The sequence below is a fragment of the Trichosurus vulpecula genome, chromosome 8, assembly GCF_011100635.1.
Source record: "Trichosurus vulpecula isolate mTriVul1 chromosome 8, mTriVul1.pri, whole genome shotgun sequence".
Classification (NCBI taxonomy): Eukaryota; Metazoa; Chordata; class Mammalia; order Diprotodontia; family Phalangeridae; genus Trichosurus; species Trichosurus vulpecula.
Window position 1 is genome coordinate 149,550,865 of NC_050580.1, and position 21,022 is coordinate 149,571,886.

The window sequence follows — 21,022 nt, forward strand, 5'->3', positions numbered from 1 at the left end:
CTGGCTTTTGAATGGCCTGGAGTTAAACCTCTGTACAGCTAGATAGGAGGTGCGGTGGATAGAGTGCTGTGCCCAGAGTCAGGAAGACTTATCTTCCTGAGGTCAAATCCTGCCTCAGACCATTCCTAGCTGTGTGACCCTGAACAAGTCACTTAAAACCTGTTTTCCTCAGTTTCTGAAGAAGGAAATGGCAAACCACTCCAGTATTTCTGCCAAGAAAACCCCAAATGGGGTCATGGAGAGTCGGACACAACTCAAAAATGACTAAACAATAAGAAAACAACCCTAGCAATTAGAGCTGCCTGAAAGTAGAATGAGCTGCTTTGGGAGGTGGTTGGTGGGTCCCTCTCTTTAAGTAGAGACTAGGTGACCGATTGTCTGGTATGTTATAATGAGGATTTCTTTCATGTATGGGTTGGACCAGATGTCCCTTCCAACTCTTAAATTTTGTGATTCTATGTGAAGGATGGATTAGAAGGGAGAGAGGATGGAAGAAGAGATGTCAGTTAGGAGGCTGTTGTCATGGTCTAGGCAAAAGGTGATGAGAAAGTGTATTAGCAAGGCAATAATCACAATATAGATAGTTGTGAATATGCCTATGTAGTTCTGTATTGCAAAATATGAGACTCTCTGTATCGAAGGCAGAAGCAAACCATTTGTTCAGACACCAAAGAACCAGATCCTAAAACGAGTAAGTCCAATCCATCCAAGCAGCAAGAAAATTCCAAAACCAGTGAGTACACTTTATAATAACAGCAAAACATCTAAAACACAACATCACAGCAGGGAGCCAAGCCATCCCATAACCATTCCTGCCCCCTGCTAGGGCTTTGCCACCAACAAACTCACAGCACAGCTAGCACATGTCTACCATTTCCTGCTCCACCCTTCCAGTTTCTCTCTTTCAGCAAGCTCCTCCCACCACATATGACTTAGGCTTCCTGTGACATAAGCAGGTCACATGGGCCTATTAATGGATGGGAAATATCTTCCCATCAAGCAAAAAACACATTAATAATAAAGAATGTCAACTAAGGTAGAGGTTATTCAAGTGGACAGAAAGGGACAGATGTGATAAATGTTGTGAAGATAGAATTGACAAGACATGTCATAAAAATGTGAGGAATGAGGGAGAGTGAAGAGCCATGAATAACTCTAAAGCTGTGAATTGAGGTGACTGGAAGGATGGGGGTGCTCTTGGCAGAAATGAGGAAGTTTAGAAGAGGATCGAGTTTTGAGCAATATAAAACAGGTTCTCTTATGGATCCATTACACTTCTTCCAGTGTTAGGAAGACTAAGGAAGCTTCTAGCTAGGAGAAGGTGGTTGACAGTGTCAAAATTTGGAGAGAGGTCAAGTCGAAAGTGAAATCTAGGAATCTATCCTCTATCCCCTTTCAGAGAAGTGGCTTCTCCTTTCTCTGAAGCAAGTTGTCCCTTTTGTGACACATATCACATTCTACTTTGTATGTATCAGCCCACTAGACTGGAAGCTGCAGGAGGGAAGAAGCTGAGTCTCTGTCCTCTTTGCTTCTCCCACAAGGCTCTGTAAACAGGAGGCCCTCTATACATTGAACATCCACATGGAGTAACCCAACTCTATCTCACTCATATTTGACTTCAGAAATGCTTTGGGGTTTTTGTTGGCAAAAACGGCATCTCACCCAGTTCTCTTGAACAAGGCATTCCTCTGTGAAATCTGCCTTGGTGAGTCTTGGACAAAACTTCCGGGCCTCTGCTTTGGGCTTCAAAGGAGTATTTTATCCATGGCGACCCTTGTGTGTTCTCTTCGGGTTGATGAACCAGGCAGACAGTTCTGGCCTCTCTCAGACTATGTTGGGGGGCTGTCTTTAGAGTCCTTGTAAAATAGGGAGAGTTTGTCTTTAGTGACTTCCTATTTCCCTCTTTGAGTTAGAGCTAAACTTGTGTTTCATTACAGCTCTGACTTTTGGGAAAGTTCCTCTTTCTTGACAAATATTAGAAATCCAGAGAGTTTATTAAGACTTTCAAATCAACACAGAAGGCTGTTTATGACTTCTCTGCCAGCTGCATTGGCTCCCCTGTGTGGAGGGAAAAAGTATTGCAACCTGGTAATCAGCTGTATCTCTGAAGCCAACCTGTCAACTCTTTGAGGAATCCTAAAAGAATGAATCATTCAACAAGCATTTACTGTGTGCCAGGCACTGTGCTAGACGACAGAAGAAATTGTCCTCTTTCTGATAGTTTTCTCTTTTTTTCTTTTTTATTATGTTTAATCTAAATTTTTAATCATCCCCTAGTACTTAGCATGGTACTCTGTTCAGGAGTATTTTTTTTTCTTTTAATAAATGTGTTGTTTATTTATTTTTGACATTCATTTAAAATTTTTTTGAGTCCCAAATTCTCTCCCTCCCTCTAGTTCTTCCCTTACCCATTAAGCAGGCAAAAAATGTGATATTAATTATACATGTGAAATCATCCAAATCCTTTCCATATTAACTATGTTTCAAAAAAAAGGCAAGAAAAATAAAGCAAAAAAAATTGTACTTCACTCTGCACTCAGACTTCATCAGTTTTTTCTCAGGGGGTGGAGAACTTTTTTCATCATGAATCCTTCAGAATTGTCTTGGATCACTATATTGCTGAGAATACCTAAGTCATCCACAGTTGGTCATTATACAGTATTGCTGTAACTGTGTACAATATTCTCCTGGTTCTGCTCACTTTGCTCTGCATCAGTTCATATAAATCTTCCCAGGTTTTTCTGAAACCATCTTGCTCACCATTTCTCATAGCACAATAGTATTCCATCTTAATCGTATGCCACAAATTGTTCAGCCATTGCCCAATTATTTCTGATAGTCTTCTAAAGGCAATATTTAATTTCTCATCTTGTGATATTTTTCTGACACTACTCACAGAGAGGCAGTATGCTGAAGGGACTCCTGGGTGGAAAGTCTGATATTCAAATCCTGGCTCGTACTATTTATGTGACTTTGGACAAAACTCTTCACTTAGTTTCCTCAGAGAAATGACTGGATAATAATGTTGAGTTAAGATATACAGTGATTGGATGGGTAGCCCATTAAGTTAGCCCATCATGGAATCAGATCTAAATCTATGGATTTAGAGGTAAAAAGGACCCCAGAAACCACCTTGTCCAATCTCTCATTTTGCAGATGAAGAAACTGAGGCTCAGAGAGGTCAACAGACTTGCCTAAGGTCATACGGATAGTAAATGACAGTTGAGGCTTGTATTCAACTACCAAGACTCCAAGTTCAGTCCTCTTTTCTATATACATGTATTGTTGCTGTTTAGTTGTTTTCAATCCATGTCCAACTCTTCATTACCCCATTTGGGGTTTTCTTGGCAAAGACATTGGAGTGGTTTGTCATTTCCTTCTCTAGCTCGCTTTAAAGATGAGGAAACTGAGACAAACAGGGTTAAGTGACTTGCCCAGGGTCATGCAGCTAGTGAGTGTCTGATGCCAGATTTGAACTCATGAAGGAGAGTCTTATTGAACCTAAGCCCAGATAGAGATCCAGGAAGATTTATGTTTAAGTCCTCATTTGACTTCTCGGTGCCCTCAGACAACTCTCTAAATGACTATAAATTACAGATGAGCAGCCCATAGTATTTTCCACACATAGGGAGATGTCTATGCTGATGAAATTACAGGTTCAGACCAAAATAAAAAATGGAATTGTTCATCTTAATTGTTTTTAAAATGAATGTAAATCAGGGTAGATTACCCCCTTATTTATAGCATCTGCTGATTTCCAAGGTATAAATGCTCACATCTAAAATGTGAGAATCTGGCTCTAGCATACCCTTGCTTCTAACCCAATATCCCCATGAAGCCCACGAATCAAGTCAACAGTATTTGAGTAGCTGCCGTGTGCCCATTGTTTTATTGGGTTCTCCTGTAGAAATCATGTTCTCTGCCCTCGTGGGAAGTGTATTTCAGGACCTAAGATGAATAATATCAAACAAGGAGACAATGATACAAGTTGGTTTAAAATAAAGTGCCAGCCAATGTGATATATAATAATAGATTCATAGACACAAAGCATATGCATCATTATCTCCTTTGAACCTTGCCACAGCCTTTGGAAGCCTGTAGCAGCATGACTGTTGTTAGCTTCATTTTAGATAAGAAAACATAGATAAGAAAACAGATCCTTAGTTAGTAAACAAGGGCACCAAGGTGGTGCCATAATGCATAGAGTGCCAGGCCTGGAGTCAGAAAGACTCATCTTCCTTGAGTTCAAATCTGGTCTCAGACACTTACTAGCTATGTGACCCTGGGTAAGTCACTTAACTCTGTTTGCCTCAGTTTCCTCATCTGTAAAATGAGCTGGAGAAGGAAATGCCAAACCACTCCTGTATCTTTACCAAGAAAACCCCAAATGGGGTCACAAAGAGTCGGACACAACTGAAATGCCTCAACAGCAACAGTGAGGAAACAGGTATTTATTATGTACCAGGCAATGTGCTAAACACCAGGGATACACAGTCCCTGCTTTCAAGGAGCTCATGGTCTAATGAGGGAGACACTATTTATACATATATGTGTAGGGCTGCTAGCTGGCACAGTGGATAGAGTGCCAGGTTTGGAGGCAGTAAGACTCATCTTGAGTTCAAATTTGGCCTCAGACAAAGAAAACCCCAAATGAGATCACAGAGAGTTGGATACAACTGAAATGACCGGACAACAACAAAATGTGCAAACAAGACATACACAGGATAAATGAAAGATAATTAACCAAGGGAAGGCTCTAAGATTAAGGAGGACTGGGAAAGGCTTCATGCAGAAGCTTGGCCTTTCGCTGAGCCTTGATGGAAGCCAGAAGGCAGAGATGAAGAGGGAAAATATTCAAAGGCATGGGGATAGCTAGTGAAAATAATTGGAGTTAGGTGATGGAGTATCTTATTCAAGGAAGAGCAAAGAGGCCAGTGCCACTGAATCTCAGAGTTATGGAAGGTAACAGGTGGGAAGAGATGTAAGGTTTAAGAAGCCTGGAAAGGTAGGAGGGGCCAGGTTAAGAAGAGTTTTAAAAACCAAACAGAGAACTTTATATTTGATCCTGGGGTAACAGGGAAACATTAGAGTTGATTGAATTTAGGAGGGGGAAGGTGATATGGTCAGATTTTTGTTTAAGGATGATCAATTTGACAGATGGATGGAGTGGGGAGAGACTTGAGACAGGGAGACCAACCTGAAAGCCACCGCAAAGATCCAAGACAGCCTGTGCTAGGGTAGTCGCAGCGTCCGAGGAGAGAAGGAGTCATGGTTAAGAGATGTTATGAACGTAGAATCGACAGGACTTGGCAACAGATTAGACACGGGAGGTGATGGATAGGGAGAAGTTGAGGAAGACACCTAGGTTACAAGCCTGGATGATTGGGAAGATAGTGGTACTCTTGAGAGAGATGGGGAAGTTAGGAAGAGGAGAGGGTTTAAGGACCAAAAGAATGAGTTCTGTTTTAGACCTGTTGAGTTTAAGATGTCCATGAGACACTACGTTCAGGATGTCCAATAGACAGCTGTAGATTCAAGATGGAGAGCAGGAGAGAGGTTGAGGCTGGACACATAGATCTGAGAATTAAGTGCATAGATAATAGAATCCAAAGAGTTTATGTGACTTGGCTATGTTGGGACTCAAACCAGTGTGTTTCATTCATAGTCATTTGTAGGTTGAACTGGTCAGGGAAAAGAGGTAGAGTTTGAACTGAACTTTACATTTTTAAAATTAAATTTATTTTTTTCAATGAATAAGAATCAATGTTCTCTTCCTCCAGAAGTAATACATAACAATAACCTCCAACCCCCATGGGAAGAATAGAAGGAAAACAAAATCCTGGTAACGTAGTGAAGCAAAACCAATTCCCACTTTGCTGTGATGAGCTGAGCTTTGAATGATGGTTAGAGGAGCAGGGCATTCCAAATTGAATTTTGATGGCAATCAATATGGGGGAATACACTTTGTTAAGTGCCTACTGTGTGCTAGGCATTGTGCTAAGCTCTTTACAAATTTTATCCTAACAACCCTAGTTTGTAGATGCCTATTATTCTCCCCATTTCACAGTTGAGGAAAGTGAGACAGATGAAGTTAACCTCAGAATTGCCCAGGGTCACACAGCTAGTAAGTGTCTGAGGCCACATTTTAACTCAGGCTTTCCTGATCCAGGCCCACAGACATTTACTATTTGTGCCATCCTGGAGAAGTCAGTTAACCTGCCTTGTTCTCCCTTTCTTCAACAGTAAAATGCAAAAAAAAAAAAAAATCTCTAATACCTTACAGGGTTGTTATGAGGTTTGAATGAAACCAAAAGATTAGAGATCTAGAGATAGGAAGAGCCTCAGGACCAGCTAGTCCAAAGCTTTCACTTTACAGATGAAGAAACTGAGGCCCAAAGAGGTTAAGTGAGTTCTATCCTAGGTCACACATGCAGAAAGTAAAAACACCACCACCATCACCACCACTCACTGTTAACCTTAAAGCACTAAACAGGATGTCTCCAAAAACTTGGTGAAGTTTTAAGCTACCAATGTTAGTTGTTGTTGCTGCCACCGATACCTCCCTGTTGTAAACCATATTTCCCCTGATTTGTGATGCTTGGAGGCTGACCTCAGGTCCTGCACTGTCTGACTGATGAAGATAAATCACAGGAAGGACAACAGCCATCAGCACCACTGGGTTGCTGGCTGTGTGTCTGGAGCTCTGAGCTCTAGGTCATTGGTTTGTCCTCTGGGACTTAAATGTTTCCTTGTAGCTAAGACAACAGGCTCTATTGGGACTGCCCCACAGCAGAAAAGGCCAAAGAGCAGGACCCTAACTAATCACTTAGTAGTAGGAAGAGACTTCTTGCCAAAAGTCACTCTGATTTGATTTCATCTGTGTGTGTGTGTGTGTGTGTGTGTATGTGTGTGTGTGTCTGAGAGAGAGAGAGAGAAAGATGGGAGGGGGTTGGGGGTGGGGAAAAAAGGATGGGAGGGAGGGAGAGGAGGAGGCAGGGAGAGGGGGGAGAAAGAGAGAGAGAGAGAGAGAGAGAGAGAGAGAGAGAGAGAGAGAGATCAGGGGAAGATGTTCTCTGATTTTGTCCTGGATCATGCTCATCTCACCTCCAAGGTCAATCTGCACTGATACTGGGGAAGGTCAGAAGATGAAAGGGGGGGAAAAGACCCTTCCTCAGTACCTCAGGCAAGTAGCTCACAGATAGCCACTGCTGTGGAAACATGGTATTGGATCAATTGGCACATTCTCTGCCAAAAACCCAAAGGAAACTGGGCTGAAGGAAGTGAAAATCAAAGATCAAGGCTTGGACTAAAGGGATTTAAGAGGGAGATTTAAGAATGACACTTGTGAGATGGTGTAAATGGTCTATATACCCTGTCAGACTTGGCCCTGACAGCATGTAGTTACTCCAGAGGTCCATGAGGTGGCGCCAAGGTTGGCTCACAGGGATCTTTGCCCGGACTCTTGCTGGAATCCCCCAGAACATGCCAGTATGTGGTGAAGTAGGGAATCCCAGAATCAAAGGACCTCAGAGCCTGCCTAGTAATCTTGAATAAGATTCCTCTCAATAATATAACCAACAGAAGCCCATCCAGACAGAGCTTGAAGGCCTCCAGTGAGAGGAAACCTCTTGTCTCCCAGGGCCACCTATGCTCCTCTTTTGATTCTTCTGCTGGGAAATTTTTCCTGACATTGAGACTAAATTTGACTCTTCTGTTCTACTATCCATTGCTCCTTCTTCTACCTTTCAGGGCCAAACAGAGCAAGTGTAATCCTTTTTCTAACTGACAATCAAAAATAATTTTTTTTTGATCAACAGGCATTTATTTTCTCCTCTCCCCCAACAAATTGGGAAAATAAAATAAAAACCCTGGTAACAAATCTATATAGTCAAAACATATTCCCTGAATTGTCTGTGTCCAAAAATGTATGTTTCATTTTGTATCTTGAGCCCGGCACGTCTTTGTTAGGAGTTGGGAGGCATGTTTCATCATTTGTCCTCTGGAATCAGCTATCTGACGGTTTTTTAAATAGAAGACCTGGCTTCACGCGTGCACACACACACACACACACACACACACACACACACTTACTAGCTGTGTGACCCCAGGCGAGTCACTTAACCACTCTGTGCCCTAGTTTTTTTAGGGGTTGGACTTGATGGCTATTCCATTCCTAAATCTATGAAAGTAGTAGAAGACAGGTATCCTGCCCCTCCTGAACCTTTTTTCTTCTAGGCTAAATATTCTTGGTTCCTTCTCTTGATCCTCATATGGCCTGTATACCATTCATGGTTCTGGTTGCCTTTAGTTAGATGTTCTCCAGCATTATTTTTATAATTATTTCTCCCTTTAAAAAAGGAGTTCTCAGAACTATATACAAAGATCCAGCTATGGTCTGACAGGGTAGGGCATAAGCAGGATCATCATCTCCCTATCGCTCAAGTCTATGTCCTCTGAATGTAGCCCAAGGCTGCATTCGCTTTTTTGACAGCCATATCATACTTTGGAAATCCACTCAAATTCCCAGATCAGTTTTTAGACAAAGTGCTGTTTTACTCTGCCTGCCTGCATTGTACTTGTGAAATTGATTTCTTGAACCCAAATGTAAAACTTGACACTTATCTCTGTTAAATTTCATCTTATTAGATAGAGCCCTGTTTTCTAAGCAAATAATAATAATAAAAATAACCTTCAGAATCTTCCTAAGACAATTCAGACAGAAGCAATTCACTTTCCTGGAATGCCACAGGTGTACTGTTCAGGTTTCACAGGCATTCAACAGCTGGCATTTACGTAGCATTTTAAAGCTTACAAAGCAACAAATGTTATTCTTATTTCTGGATCCTGATTCTATGAATAAATGAATAATGAATAAGAACTTATTATGCATATACTAAGTGCAAAGCATTTTGTTCAGCTCTGGAGATACAAATAGAAAAGTATGTATATATGTGTATATATACATATACATAAACATACATGTACACACATATACACGTATATGTATCAAATGGTGGCCTTCTCTAGTGAGGGGTGGGGAGGGAGGGAGATTGTTCAGAACTTGAAATGTAACAAAAATTAAATTAAATTAAAAAGAAAAGTCATCATATTTTAAAGGAGAGATCCCATTATCCTGTGTGTTAACTCTTGTCCCTAGCTTTGTGTCACCTGCAAAATCAATATGGATGCCCCCTATGCCTTTACCTTTCTACTCTCAGCCTCTCTCCCTCTCTATTCCATTCCTTACGCTGTTGCCAAATAATTTCCCTCATGCCCAGCCTGGAGCTCATCATTCCCCTTCTTAAAAACCTTCAGCAGCTTTCTATTGACTATAGAATAAAATCTAAACTTAGCCTGGCATTTAAGGCTCTTTACACTATGATTCCAACCTACTTTCAAGTTTTATTTCCCTTTCTTCTTCTTCATGCCCTTTGTGTTTGCTGTACCTAGCATATTTGACACCCCAAGTAGATAATTTTTAATACCTTTTCAATAGGGAAAATTTATTCTCAGTAATAATTATAAAATGGAACAAATAACAATGGCAAGAAAAGAAATACAGTCAGTAAAAATTTTCTTTTATTGAACTTCATATAATCATGTTGGTAAAAAAAAAGGAAAATACGTATTACAGAACAAAAAGTGGGGAGGAAGTAATGGATTACACACATACACAGAAAAAAACCTCAAAGCAGCAAAAATTAGGAGAAAAGCAGGAATCTGAGGGAAAAAATCTTTGAGGTAAATTTTTCTGATAAAGGTCGCATTTCTAAAATATATAGGGAACTGAGTGTAATTTATAAAAATAAGAGCCATTCTCCAGTTGATAAATGGTCAAAGGATTTGAATAGCTAGTTTTCAGAGGAAGAAATCAAAGCTATCACTAGTCATTTGAAAAAATGCCCAAATCACTAATAAATAGAAAAACGAAAATTACAACAACTCTGAGGTACCACCTCACGCCCATCAGATTGGCTAAGACGACACAAAAGGAAGATGGAAAGTGCTGGAGGAGGTGTGAGAACAGGTACATTGGCTGTTGTCCTTTGTGTTTGAAGAGGACCAAAACGACATCACCATGTCAGGGTCAAGGTACAGTGTGTCTGACTGTGGCTGATCAGACCAATACAAGCTTGGAAGGTTCTATCACAGGTTGAGCACAAATAGTCCATGTGGACATTTGGAAGGGAAATATCTCTAAATTTGTGCATCTCACATTTCTTTTGAGCTACTACAATTCTGCTTTGTTCATAGAGCACAGCACCTTCTTTGATGGGGGCATGCCATGATGGGTAGTCCTGTGCCAGTGTCTCCCATGTCTCCCAATTGATTGCAAAGTTCTTCAGAGAGATCTCAAGAGTGTCCTTGTGTCGCTTCTTCTGACCTCTATGTAAGTACTTGCTTTGTGTGAGTTCTCTGTGAAATAGTCTTTTAGCCAAATGTATGTTTGACATTTGAACAACATGGCCAGTCCATTGGAATTGGGCCCTCTGCGGTAGAATTTGAATTCTTGGTGGTTTAGCTTGAGAAAGGACCTTAGTGTCTGGTACCTTATCTTGCCAGGTGATCTTCAGAGTCTTCCTAAGACAATTTAGATGGAAGCAATTCACTTTCCTGGAATGCCACAGATGTACTGTCCAGGTTTCACAGGCATGCAACAATGAGGTCAGCACAATGACTCTTTAGACCTTTGGTTTGGTAAGCAGCCCAACACCTCTTCTCTTCCACACTTTCCTTTGGAGTCTCCCAAACATTGAACTAGTTCTGGCAATAAGTGTGTCAACCTCATCATCTATGTGCACATTCCTGGATAGTATACTGCCAAGATAAGTGACCTTATCCACAGCATTCAAAATACCATCATTTGCTCTAACTGGTAGTACCACCACATATGGATGGTGTGGGACTGGGTGATGGAGAACATCTGCCTTCTTGGTGTTAATTGTTGGGCCAAAATCAGCACAGGCAACAAAGAATCAATCTCTACTGTGTTGCATCTCAGCCTCAGTGGCTGCATTGAGTGCACAGTCATCTGTGAACAAAAAGTCGACTCTCCCACCAATTTAGTCTTGGTTTGTGGCCTTTTCAAGTTAAATGATTTTCCGTCATGCAGTAGCTGATTTTGATGCCATTTTCATCCTCATGAAAGGAGTCTGACAACATCGAGGAAAACATCATGCTAAAACACCCGGGAGCAAGCCCACATCCCTGCTTCACTCCATTTGACTGGGAAATCATGAGAGCCTTGTCCATTATCCAGAACCCATGCAAGCATGCCACGAAATTGACGTATAATACTGATGAACTTTTCCGGGCACCCAAATTTCACCATAATTTTCCACAAGTCCGTAATTTTCCACAATTGACAGTGTCAAAGACCTTCATTAGATCGACAAATGTGGTGTACAGACCTCTGTTCTGCTCCTGGCATTTCTCTTGGACTTGTCGAGCAGCATAGACCATACAGAGCATTCCTCAGCCCTTTCTGAAGCCACACTGGCTCTCAGGTAGATGACCAACTTCCAGGTGAAGGATCAGCCTATTAAGGAGCACTCAGGCACCCACCACCCACTCCTGGAATTGTCACAGGACAACTTATTTCCCTTTCCTTTAAAGAGATGGACAACAGAGGCATCCTTGAACTCCTAGGGAATAACCTCCTCTTGCCATATAACCCAGAAAATTTCTGTCAGCTTTTGTATGAACAATGGACCTCCTGCCTTGTAAATCTCAGCTGGAATAGAACCAGCACCAGGTAATTTGCCACACAAAAGGAGCCTCATGGCATTGAAAACCTCTTCTTCAGTTGGAAGTTTGGCTAGTCAGGAATTGACTTCAACTTGAGGTATTCTTCAATGGCTTCAGCATTGGTTGATGACAGTCAGTTGAGAACGCTGTGGGGTTTTCGGCCCATCTCTCCAGGATCATGTCCTTATCATTAATTAACGTGGCTCTATCAGCACTGAGTAGTTGAGCTGCACCATTGGTCTTTGGCCCATAAACAGCCTTCAGGGCATCATGAAAGTGCTTTGGATCGTTGCTATAAGCATAAAGCCGAATCTCATCTACCTTTTTATCGAGCCAAGAATCCTGTATCTCTCTAACTTTTGCTTGTACTTTACTTTTGGTGGAGTTGAATTCTGCCTTCTCAGAGGCAGAGGAACTATCCTGCTGGTAAACCCTATGGAGTTCTCATTTTTCATCTAGCAGCTTCTGAATTTCCCCATCATTTTTGTCAGACCAATCTTGATGTTTGTGAGTGTTTTGGCCCAGATAAGTAAATGAGGTATGTTGCAACAATCTGGCTAGCAGCTGCTGTGGGGGCATAAAATCAACAACAACCAGCTCACAGAACGCTGCAAGCCCCGGTTCTTTTGATCTGCTTTACTAAGGAAAGCAATATTAAGGGGTTAACAATCTTACTTTAATCCAGCATACAAATATCATTCACTTAGTTCAGGGGAAAAAGCCAACACCCTGAACTTCAGAGCAAATACAAACAAATTACAAACATACATTTATAAACAGACCAAATAAAATTCATAGTTAACCAACTGTGTTGGCAATCAAAATGGGCTCTTAGCACTCAGTTCAACCAAGTGCCCTTGAAGAGTTTGGCCTTTGTTTCCTTGATTAGATTGGGAGTCCTTGGTGACCTCCTTGCCTCAGGGGAGGGCCTAGTTTACATGGGTTTGAGTGGTATGTTTGGGACATCAGAGGCTTTTAGACTGTGTGGGTTTAAGTCGCCTCTTTGTGACGATTTTAGGTCACATGGGTGAGTTGCATGTGTGACTCACCCTTGACCCTGAAAATGATATAAAACCAGGGGTTGACATTCTCTTTCTCAGAGCTCTGAGCCACGGGAGGAGTGGCGCATGACTCTGGGCCAGCCATTGTCGAGCTCCCTGGCTCGTTAACTCAGAGGTTGATGCTTTTTGGTAACTATGAATTGTGATTTGGTCTGTTTCTAATGTATGTTTGTATTTGCGTTTGCTCTTAAGTTCAGGGTGCTGGATTTTTCCCCTGAACTAAGTGAATGATGTCTGTATGCTGGATTAAAATAAAATTGCTAACCCCTTAACGTTGCTTTCCTTAGTAAAGCAGATCAAAAGAACCTGGGCTTTTGCAGCGTTCTGTGAGGTGGTTGTTGTTGATTTTACACATCCTCACAGCAGCTGCTAGCTAGATTATTGATACACCAACATCTGAGTTCAGCTGGGGAGCTCATAACAATGGCTGGCCCAGAGTCACTCATGCCACCACTGCTGTGGGTCAGAGCTCCGGAAAAAGAGAAAGCCAACCCCTGGTTTTATACCTTTTTCACGGTCATGGGTGAGTCACACATACGGCTCACCCACGTGACCTAAAATCGTCACAAAAATGTGACTTAAACCCACGTGGTCTAAAAGCCTCTGATGTCACAAACATGTCACTCAAATCCATGTAAACTAGGCCCTCCCCTGAGGCAAGGAGGTCACCAAGGACTCCTAATTTAATCAAGGAAATAAAGGCTAAACTCTTCAAGAGCACTTGGTTGAATTAAGTGCTAAGAGCCCATTTTGATCGTCAATACAAGGTGCTGTACACCAAATCTCTAAAAGCTGCCTACTCCTTTTCTGCTCCAGGACTGCCAACCTTGTGCTGGCTCAGCTTTCCCTCCAAGTTAGCAACAACTGTTCACAGTCAGAGAAACATTCTAATATGTTGCCATTTTGTTTTCTGGTAGTCGTCTTGCCTTGGGGCCACTGCTTTTGTTGAATGCAAATATTTAGCTTGGAGAAGATAAGTCTACGGTCAGTTCAGCACTCTGTGGTCACACATTGCCTTTGCTCCTCTCACATTCTGTCTGTCTCTTCTCATAAAAACATAGTTTATTAAGTACCAATGTTTGCTGCAAAGGTACATCCATAAAGTTTTATTGCATTTAGGTAAACGAAAGACAGCGTTGGTGATGAAGAGGTCATGAGACCACAAGTCTTCAATAGTAAGTGACCATTGCTGCTGCTGTTTCCAACTACCTTTCTTCTTGCTCTGATAGTCTGTGCCTACTGTGGCATTAAAGTCACCCAGAATTATAAGTTTGTCTTCATTTAGCACATTGATGATGAGGATCTCTAGGTCCTCATGAAATTTTTCTTTAACCTCATCTGGGCTCATCCTGGTGGGAGCATGCACACTGATGATGGTAGTGTGGCTCTTTCCTCCACGTGTCATGTGTCTATCACTCACTCCTTTTGGGAGGCATACAAGCTTATTGACTAGAATAATTGTGATTGTAAAACCTACACCAGCTTCTCGGCACTCGCCTTCACTTCAGCCACTCCAGAAAAACGTGTATCCAGCTCTGGCTCTAGTAAGCTGGCCTTTATTTGCCAGTCTTGTTTCACTCATGGCTGCAATATGGATATGATACCTGCTGAGTTCTCTTGCAATGAATGTTGTTCTGCTTTCAAATCCACTGGATTTTGTGTTGTCCATAAGAGAGCGCACATTCCGTGTACCTATGTGAGTAGAACCATCTTCGCAAACGTTTTTGTACATTTTTTTGTTTTGACTGCAGAACAGGACTCCCACCTGCCAAGGCAAACAGGCCAGGGCTGGGTGAAGCAGACAATTTTTAGAGCACCTTTTCTAGCCCCTTCCTCACACTAGAAAGTGAGCAGTGTGGTCCTTATAAAGGTTGCTCAGACACTTAGGGGGCTGCTGAATTCCACTGCTGCTTTAGTCCAGTAACAAGATGACCCTGTGGCCTGGGCCGCCTGTGTACAGGGCTGTGACTACAGTTCCCAGTGTATCTGAATCTGCTGCTTCATCACTTGCCTGTTGCCATAGGACTTTGAAGTAGGTAAAAAGGTTATGTGACTTACGCATAAATTGTATTGAAGTGTGGCAGAGTTGTGCAAAGTCATCAGCCTCACTCTCTTCCAGAGTCATCTGTGTCCAGTGGCAGGACAAAAGTCCAGATGACTGGCGATGGCTCAGGATACAGTGGATGACCTTGGCATATTCAATGCCATATTCTAAGTACTCCGCAGTACCTGCTTGAGCCGTCTCAATGGCCATTGGAACAAACTGTTCTCATCTGCCCGTTCCGCCAGGGAAGATTGTATATTTAGAGCTAGCAGGTCATCCAGTATCCTATATGATTTTTCCCATTTTTTTAAAAATAGAAAGGCAGCATCAGAGCCACCCTGACAATGACCTGGGTTCAAGCCCTACCCCTAGAAAACACTGTGTGACCCTGAGCAAATTACTTAACCTCCCAGTGCTTGAGGCAATTCTCCAAGACCAGAAGTTGCAGAGAAAGTGCAGACCTCCATCAGAGGAGGGAGATTTGTTATCAGGGAGTTTCTTATACCAGTAAAATCGATGTCCCAGTCTTTTATCCCTATCCCTTGGTGTTGTCTTCTTTCTGAGATATCTTGTAAAATAGGATTCAATACTTTCAAAACTGGGGGGCCTTCAGACGGGATTTCCTCTGTGTGTGGTCTCGTTTGGTACAGTCACTCTGCCCCACATCCCAAGTGCTATTTTGCTTTCCTGTGGGGTAAAGGTGTTAGGTTATGTTCACAATCACGGGCCTATTGTGTTCAGCACACTACACTAGGTTTGAGGGAAGATGGTGGTAATGTTGTAACTGACACTTCTATACTGTAGCAGTTTGAGGTTTGTCAGAGTTTCTTTTTTTGTGGGGGGGGGGGAAGGCAGGGCAATTGGGGTTAAGTGACTTGCCCAAGGTCACACAGCTAGTAAGTGTGTCAAGTGTCTGAGCTCGCATTTGAACTCAGGTCCTCCTGACTCCAGGGCCGGTGCTCTCCTCACTGCGCCACCTAGCTGCCCCCAGAGTTTTCTATAGACTATTTCTTTTGAGTCTTACAAAAACCTGATGGGAGAGAGGTATTTTGTGGTTCAGTTGTGGTAAGCCTCCATTTGGGGTTTTCTTGGCGGAGATCCTGGAGTGGTTTGCCATTTCCTTCTCCAGCTCATTTGACAGATAAGGAAACTGAGGCAGGCAGGGTGAAGTGACTTGCCCAGGGTCACACAGCTAGGGAGTGTCTGAGGCCGGATTTGAACTCAGGAAGAGGAGCCTTTCTGACTCCAGGTCCGACACTGTGTCACCTAGCTGCCCCAAAGAGAAGCAGTACCATAGGTATTATGTCTCTACATTATGAATGAGGAACCTGCGTCTCAGAATTTAAGTGACTTGCCCATCGTCCCACAGTTGGTAAGCGATGAAGTCAGGATTTGAATCCAGATCTTCCTGGCTCCAGAAAGATGCAATGTTTATTTAACACAGTCCCTGCCCTTCCAGAGCTTACAGTCTACTAAGGGGATAAGACGCAAACACAGACAACCATATTTCACAGCCTGACTTGTTGCCTGCATTAGGCGAAACAAGGAGGTCTAAGAGAGGCCTGGGAGATCAGAAAGGGCTGCCCGGGAAAGGTGCGATTGAGTTAGGCGACTAAAGGAAGCGCTGGAATTCAACAGGTGAGGAGAGCTTGGAAACCTGTCACTTATGAGGCAGGAAACAAAGGGAAGTGCCCACCCGGAGGACCAAGAGGGGCCCAGAGCACCGCGGCGAGCTCCAAGGGTTGAAGGCGTGTTACGCGTAAAGCTCCATTCCAGGGGATGCATGGGCAGGCTCCCCTAGGGTCCGGATTCAGAGCGGGGAGGTAAGGGAGCACTGTCGTTGGTCCTATCGTCGCTACCCTTCCCATTCCCATCTCCAATCGTCCGCCTACCATTCTCCCCCGCCACCCCGAAGGCAGCCGAGGCGCCCCCGCCCCTCCCGGTACGCAGCACTGGTGAAGCTGCCCCTCCTGGGTTCCCGACGGGAGCACGCCCAGCTCCGGCTGTTGCCGCGCGCCATTGTACCCCGCTGGGGCTCGGTCCGCCTGCTTCTGTGCGCCTTCGGTCCATCGGGCTCCTCTTCTCTCCCGCTGCTGGCTAGGCCAGGGAGCTGAGCACAGTGGGGCTGGAGCGGAGGCGGTGGAGGCAGACATCGGCAGCGTCACCAGGGGCATGGAGGAGCAGCCAGCCTTGGAACATGACTGCCGTGAGTCCGTGCATTTGGGGCGCGTTGCCCCTCTGGGGTGCTGTCTTCTTCCTTACCTCTGCGAAGGAGGGGGTATCTGCCCCAGGGGCGGCTCCTCCTGTTGCGGCTCTGTGCAGAGGGCGTCTGGGGAGGCTCTCGGTCGGTCACAGGGCTGTAGGCGTCCCCTGTGGTGTTGGGCCACTGCGCGCTTTGGTGCACAGACAGGTGGGCGGACTGAAAGTGCCTGGCCAAGCTTGTGTTCTCGGTGGGGTTGAGGAGTCGCTTGGGGGAGGGGGGAGGCTTCCACTCCATTTTGGTTTATAATTCCGATTTAGGCATTTGCAGTCGTCCAAAAGAGCCAGACACCCTTTTCCGGCTCATTCCAAGTTATTAGTGCAAACTGACCGTGTTCGATGCTTAGTGGAAGTGGGGAGCCAAGTCCAGCAGCCCTGAGCTGATCTGGGAACGATTCCCCACACAAATGCATAGAAAGAGTGGGAAGAGAATCTTTCTTAGAAACCTCAGAGGACTTCTATTTGAGCTCTGAGGTAATTTAGTTTCGAAGTCATAGAATCCCCAACATTGGAACTGCAAGGATCTGACCAGCAGAATCGTTTCATTTTACAGATTAGTGAACTGAGGCCCATAAAGGGCAAACGGTTTGCCCAGGCTCAAATGCATTGATCAAAAGGAACCTGATAAAGTGTATATGGGAAGGTTGGTTCCTAAAAATCACCATCACTTGGATTATACCCAGTACTCTAGATTTTTGGAGGAGGATCTGAATCCGGATTGGTCTGTTTCACACCACTGGAGTCTGCCAGTTCTTTGTCCAGAGCATCCAACCCAGGGTTCTTTTGAGAGTTACTCTATCCGTGTTGGCACCTGACTGGCTGAGACAGGGCTGACTAGCAGCAAAAAAAAAAAAAAACAAAAAAAAAAAAACAAAAGGCTGGTTTCACTATGGCTCCTATGAGCCTGGTCAAGCCAGAAAATGAAGGGGGTGGATTGGGTGGTCTCCAAGGGACCTTCTAGCTCTGGATCCATGATCTGTGACCCAGGGGGCAGGTAGACCAGGAATATTCACAGCATTATGGCAAGACTTTCCCTGACCAGTATATCTACCATTGTCCCTGAAGTTACTCCTCTCCTGGTTTGGGGGCAGAGCCCACACAGGCAAAATTATGAAGGAGGCAAAATTTGTCTGGGGGCTATTCCCTTCCCCCTTTTTTGCCCCTTTCCTTCCTGGCATCTCCAGTGGCCAGTGCCTTCCTGTTGTCTGCTAGCCATCCAAAGCTGTTCCTAGTAGTGCTGCACCTAAGTCTCCCCCAGGTGCCCCAGGTTCAAAAATAGCCTCCATGGACTGCAAAGTCAGCCCCTTCCTCTCTACTACCTCAACTCTCAGTGATGCTAAAGATCTGGAGGAAAGCAGTTTGAGGCAGTATAGTGTAGTAGGGGGATAGGTCACTGGCCTTGGGGGCAGGAAGGCCTGGCATCAAATCCCACACCAAATACTTATCGGACATATGACACTGGGCAAGTCGATATGCCTCAGTTTACTCATCTGTAAAATCATGGGTTGGACTTTATGGCTTCTAAGGTCCCTTCCAGCTCTAAATCTGTGATCTCATATTATAAATTAATTCTTATTTTGGGTAGGCTATTACAAATGACTTCTTAAGGCCCATTTCTCACCTGCAGTTTCTGTAAATTCATACTAAGGTGAATAATTTTTCAAGTCAACAAGCTTTCATAGAACATCTGGAAGGCAAAGTGTACATTCTAGGGAAAAACAGCTGCTTAGCAGGTAGGTCTGTTGCCTAGAACATTTTCTAGCTGTATCTGAAGTGTATCAGCCATCTGCCCATGAATACACAGTGGAGTCCAGGACCTTGCACCCATCCACAGATAAACATCACAACTTGGCAGAGGGTTTGGTAGTAATAAAACATCAAGATTATAGAGACCCGGATGATTCTGCCTCTGACCAGCAAATATTTACCCTCAGGAGTAATGGAATTTCTTGTTAGTGAAGGGAAGAGGTCTACAACTGCCTGCTCCATTATTTTTTTAATAGATGTTTATTGATATCTTCTGTTTTTATGTCACCTAGTTTTCCTTCTGTATCTCTTCCCCACCCCACTCCCAAGAGATCACTTATAAGAATTTTTAAAAGGAAGAAAAAAATTCAGCAAAAGCTACACAAAAATCTGATATTAGTGCTGCAACAAATATTTGATCAACTCAGGGGTTGCCTTTCTTGATCTAACAGAGACATTAAAATGAGTTATCTCTCAGTCTGTGATGTGGACCCTCCCCCCCCCCCCCCATACTCAAACCCTCAAGTCCTGATAGTTCATTAAAAAAAAAGTTTTATTGAAGCTCTTTTTAAAAAATGTCATGATTAGTACCAAATGACTCCCTACCTCTATTGTAACATAAATACAATTAAACAAATCAAATCAACATGTGGATATCTGAAAACAAGTACCCATAGTCCACAACCTCTGCTGAGAAATGGCAGGCACGTTTTACTCTAAGTCCGTTGAGATCATAGTCAGTAACACAACAAAGTAGGGTTTGTTCAATATTGTTTTCCTTTACATTATGGTCATGAGGACAATTTTGTTTATTTTTTCCTGATTCTACCAGCTTCATTCTATGTTAATTCTTAGAAGTCTTCCCATGTTTCTCTGAATTCTTCATATTTGTCATTTCTTAAAGTACAATATTATACGATTAATTACTATACCAGAATTTATTCAGCCATTTCCCCACCTGTGGGGGGGTCCCCACTTTCCTTCCAGTTTTGCCACTATAAAGTATTGCTATAAATATTTTAACGACTTTTTTTCTCTGTCTTTTCCTTGGATATATGCCTAGTGATGATTGTTGTCTGTCCTTCATTCTCTAAGAAGACCACAGACATCAGGAGGGTGATGTCTTGAGTTACAAGTGAATTGGATTTAAGTGAGACGGGGTTAGCCCTCACTCTTGCCTCCAGTCATTGGACTCCAGTCCAGCAAGACGTAGGTCAGGAGGACTGATGACGTGCCCAGATGCAGTGGGAGACCCTGGCCTTTTTAAGCTAAGGTCTTTCCCAGGTCTTAGTTTGTCTGAGGCAACACCCATTCAGTGATTAAAGGTTAGGTACGAATTGAGGCAAAAGATGGCCTAGTGTGACTTCACAAAAGGGTACAATCCATCCAGTGACTTTTGCCACAGGGATACTATTAGAACTCAGAGCTGTGCTAATCAGATGTCTTATATCTTTCAGGATTTGACATTATATCCCCTAAATGTTATTTTTGCTCTCCAGGGATCCTCATTAGCACCCTGTGCCCACTCAAACTGGCCTCTATTGTTAGGGATCCCTGACCAGCAAGGATCCCAATCTCAGTACGCAATGATGAGGTGGGAGTCAGGAAAGATGCAACTCTGATTTATTGGGAGACATTATCCAGTTTTATAGGGTTTTGCACTACGTGAGCAGAAGCAGGTGTTCAAGGGGTAAGGGGATGACAGCATGGGAAGATCGATATCGGGTAGGAAGAATCTGGATTGTTGTAAACTATGATTCCTACAAGTGTATGGGAAAAACTAGGGCTGTAGTAAGGTAGTTTCCATAGGAGTATGGGAACAAAGGGGGGTGCTGTCCTACAGTATCTACGGAGGCATGGGAAGGCTCAGGCATGTAGCCAACTGATATCAGAGCTGTATGAGCTATGTGAGGCACGGGTCAGGATGCCCTTGTAAAGTATCAAAGATGTTCCAGTAAGTAAAGTATCAAAGCATTGTTGTGTTAGGCACTGGTTCAAGAACATTAGGTAGTGGCTAGCTGGGTTCCTCCTTCTGGACTTGTGAGTCCCTGGTGAATGGACTCTGCCTGCATGAGAAAGGATGGCTACGAGAGCAGGAGTGGGGCTGTTAGGGACGGAAGTCCTTCCTCCGGGCGCCTACCGTTCCAACTCCTACTAAGCCTGT

The 21,022-nt window shown here is 43.5% G+C and overlaps 2 protein-coding genes across 2 annotated transcripts in view; both read left to right on the forward strand.

Moving 5' to 3' along the window:
• LOC118829642 (S100P-binding protein-like) overlaps nt 1-16,967 on the forward strand; it is a 41,338-nt gene extending 24,371 nt beyond the window's left edge. Inside the window, 1 exon segment of the mRNA XM_036736578.1 lies at nt 16,645-16,967. Within this exon segment, the coding sequence (XP_036592473.1) occupies nt 16,645-16,967 (323 nt within the window).
• A 58-nt stretch (nt 16,968-17,025) lies between these two features.
• Nucleotides 17,026-21,022, forward strand: part of ANKDD1A (ankyrin repeat and death domain containing 1A) — a 49,710-nt gene continuing 45,713 nt past the window's right edge. Inside the window, exon 1 of the mRNA XM_036735562.1 lies at nt 17,026-17,059. Coding sequence (XP_036591457.1) covers nt 17,026-17,059 — 34 coding nt within the window. The remainder of the gene's footprint in view (nt 17,060-21,022) is intronic.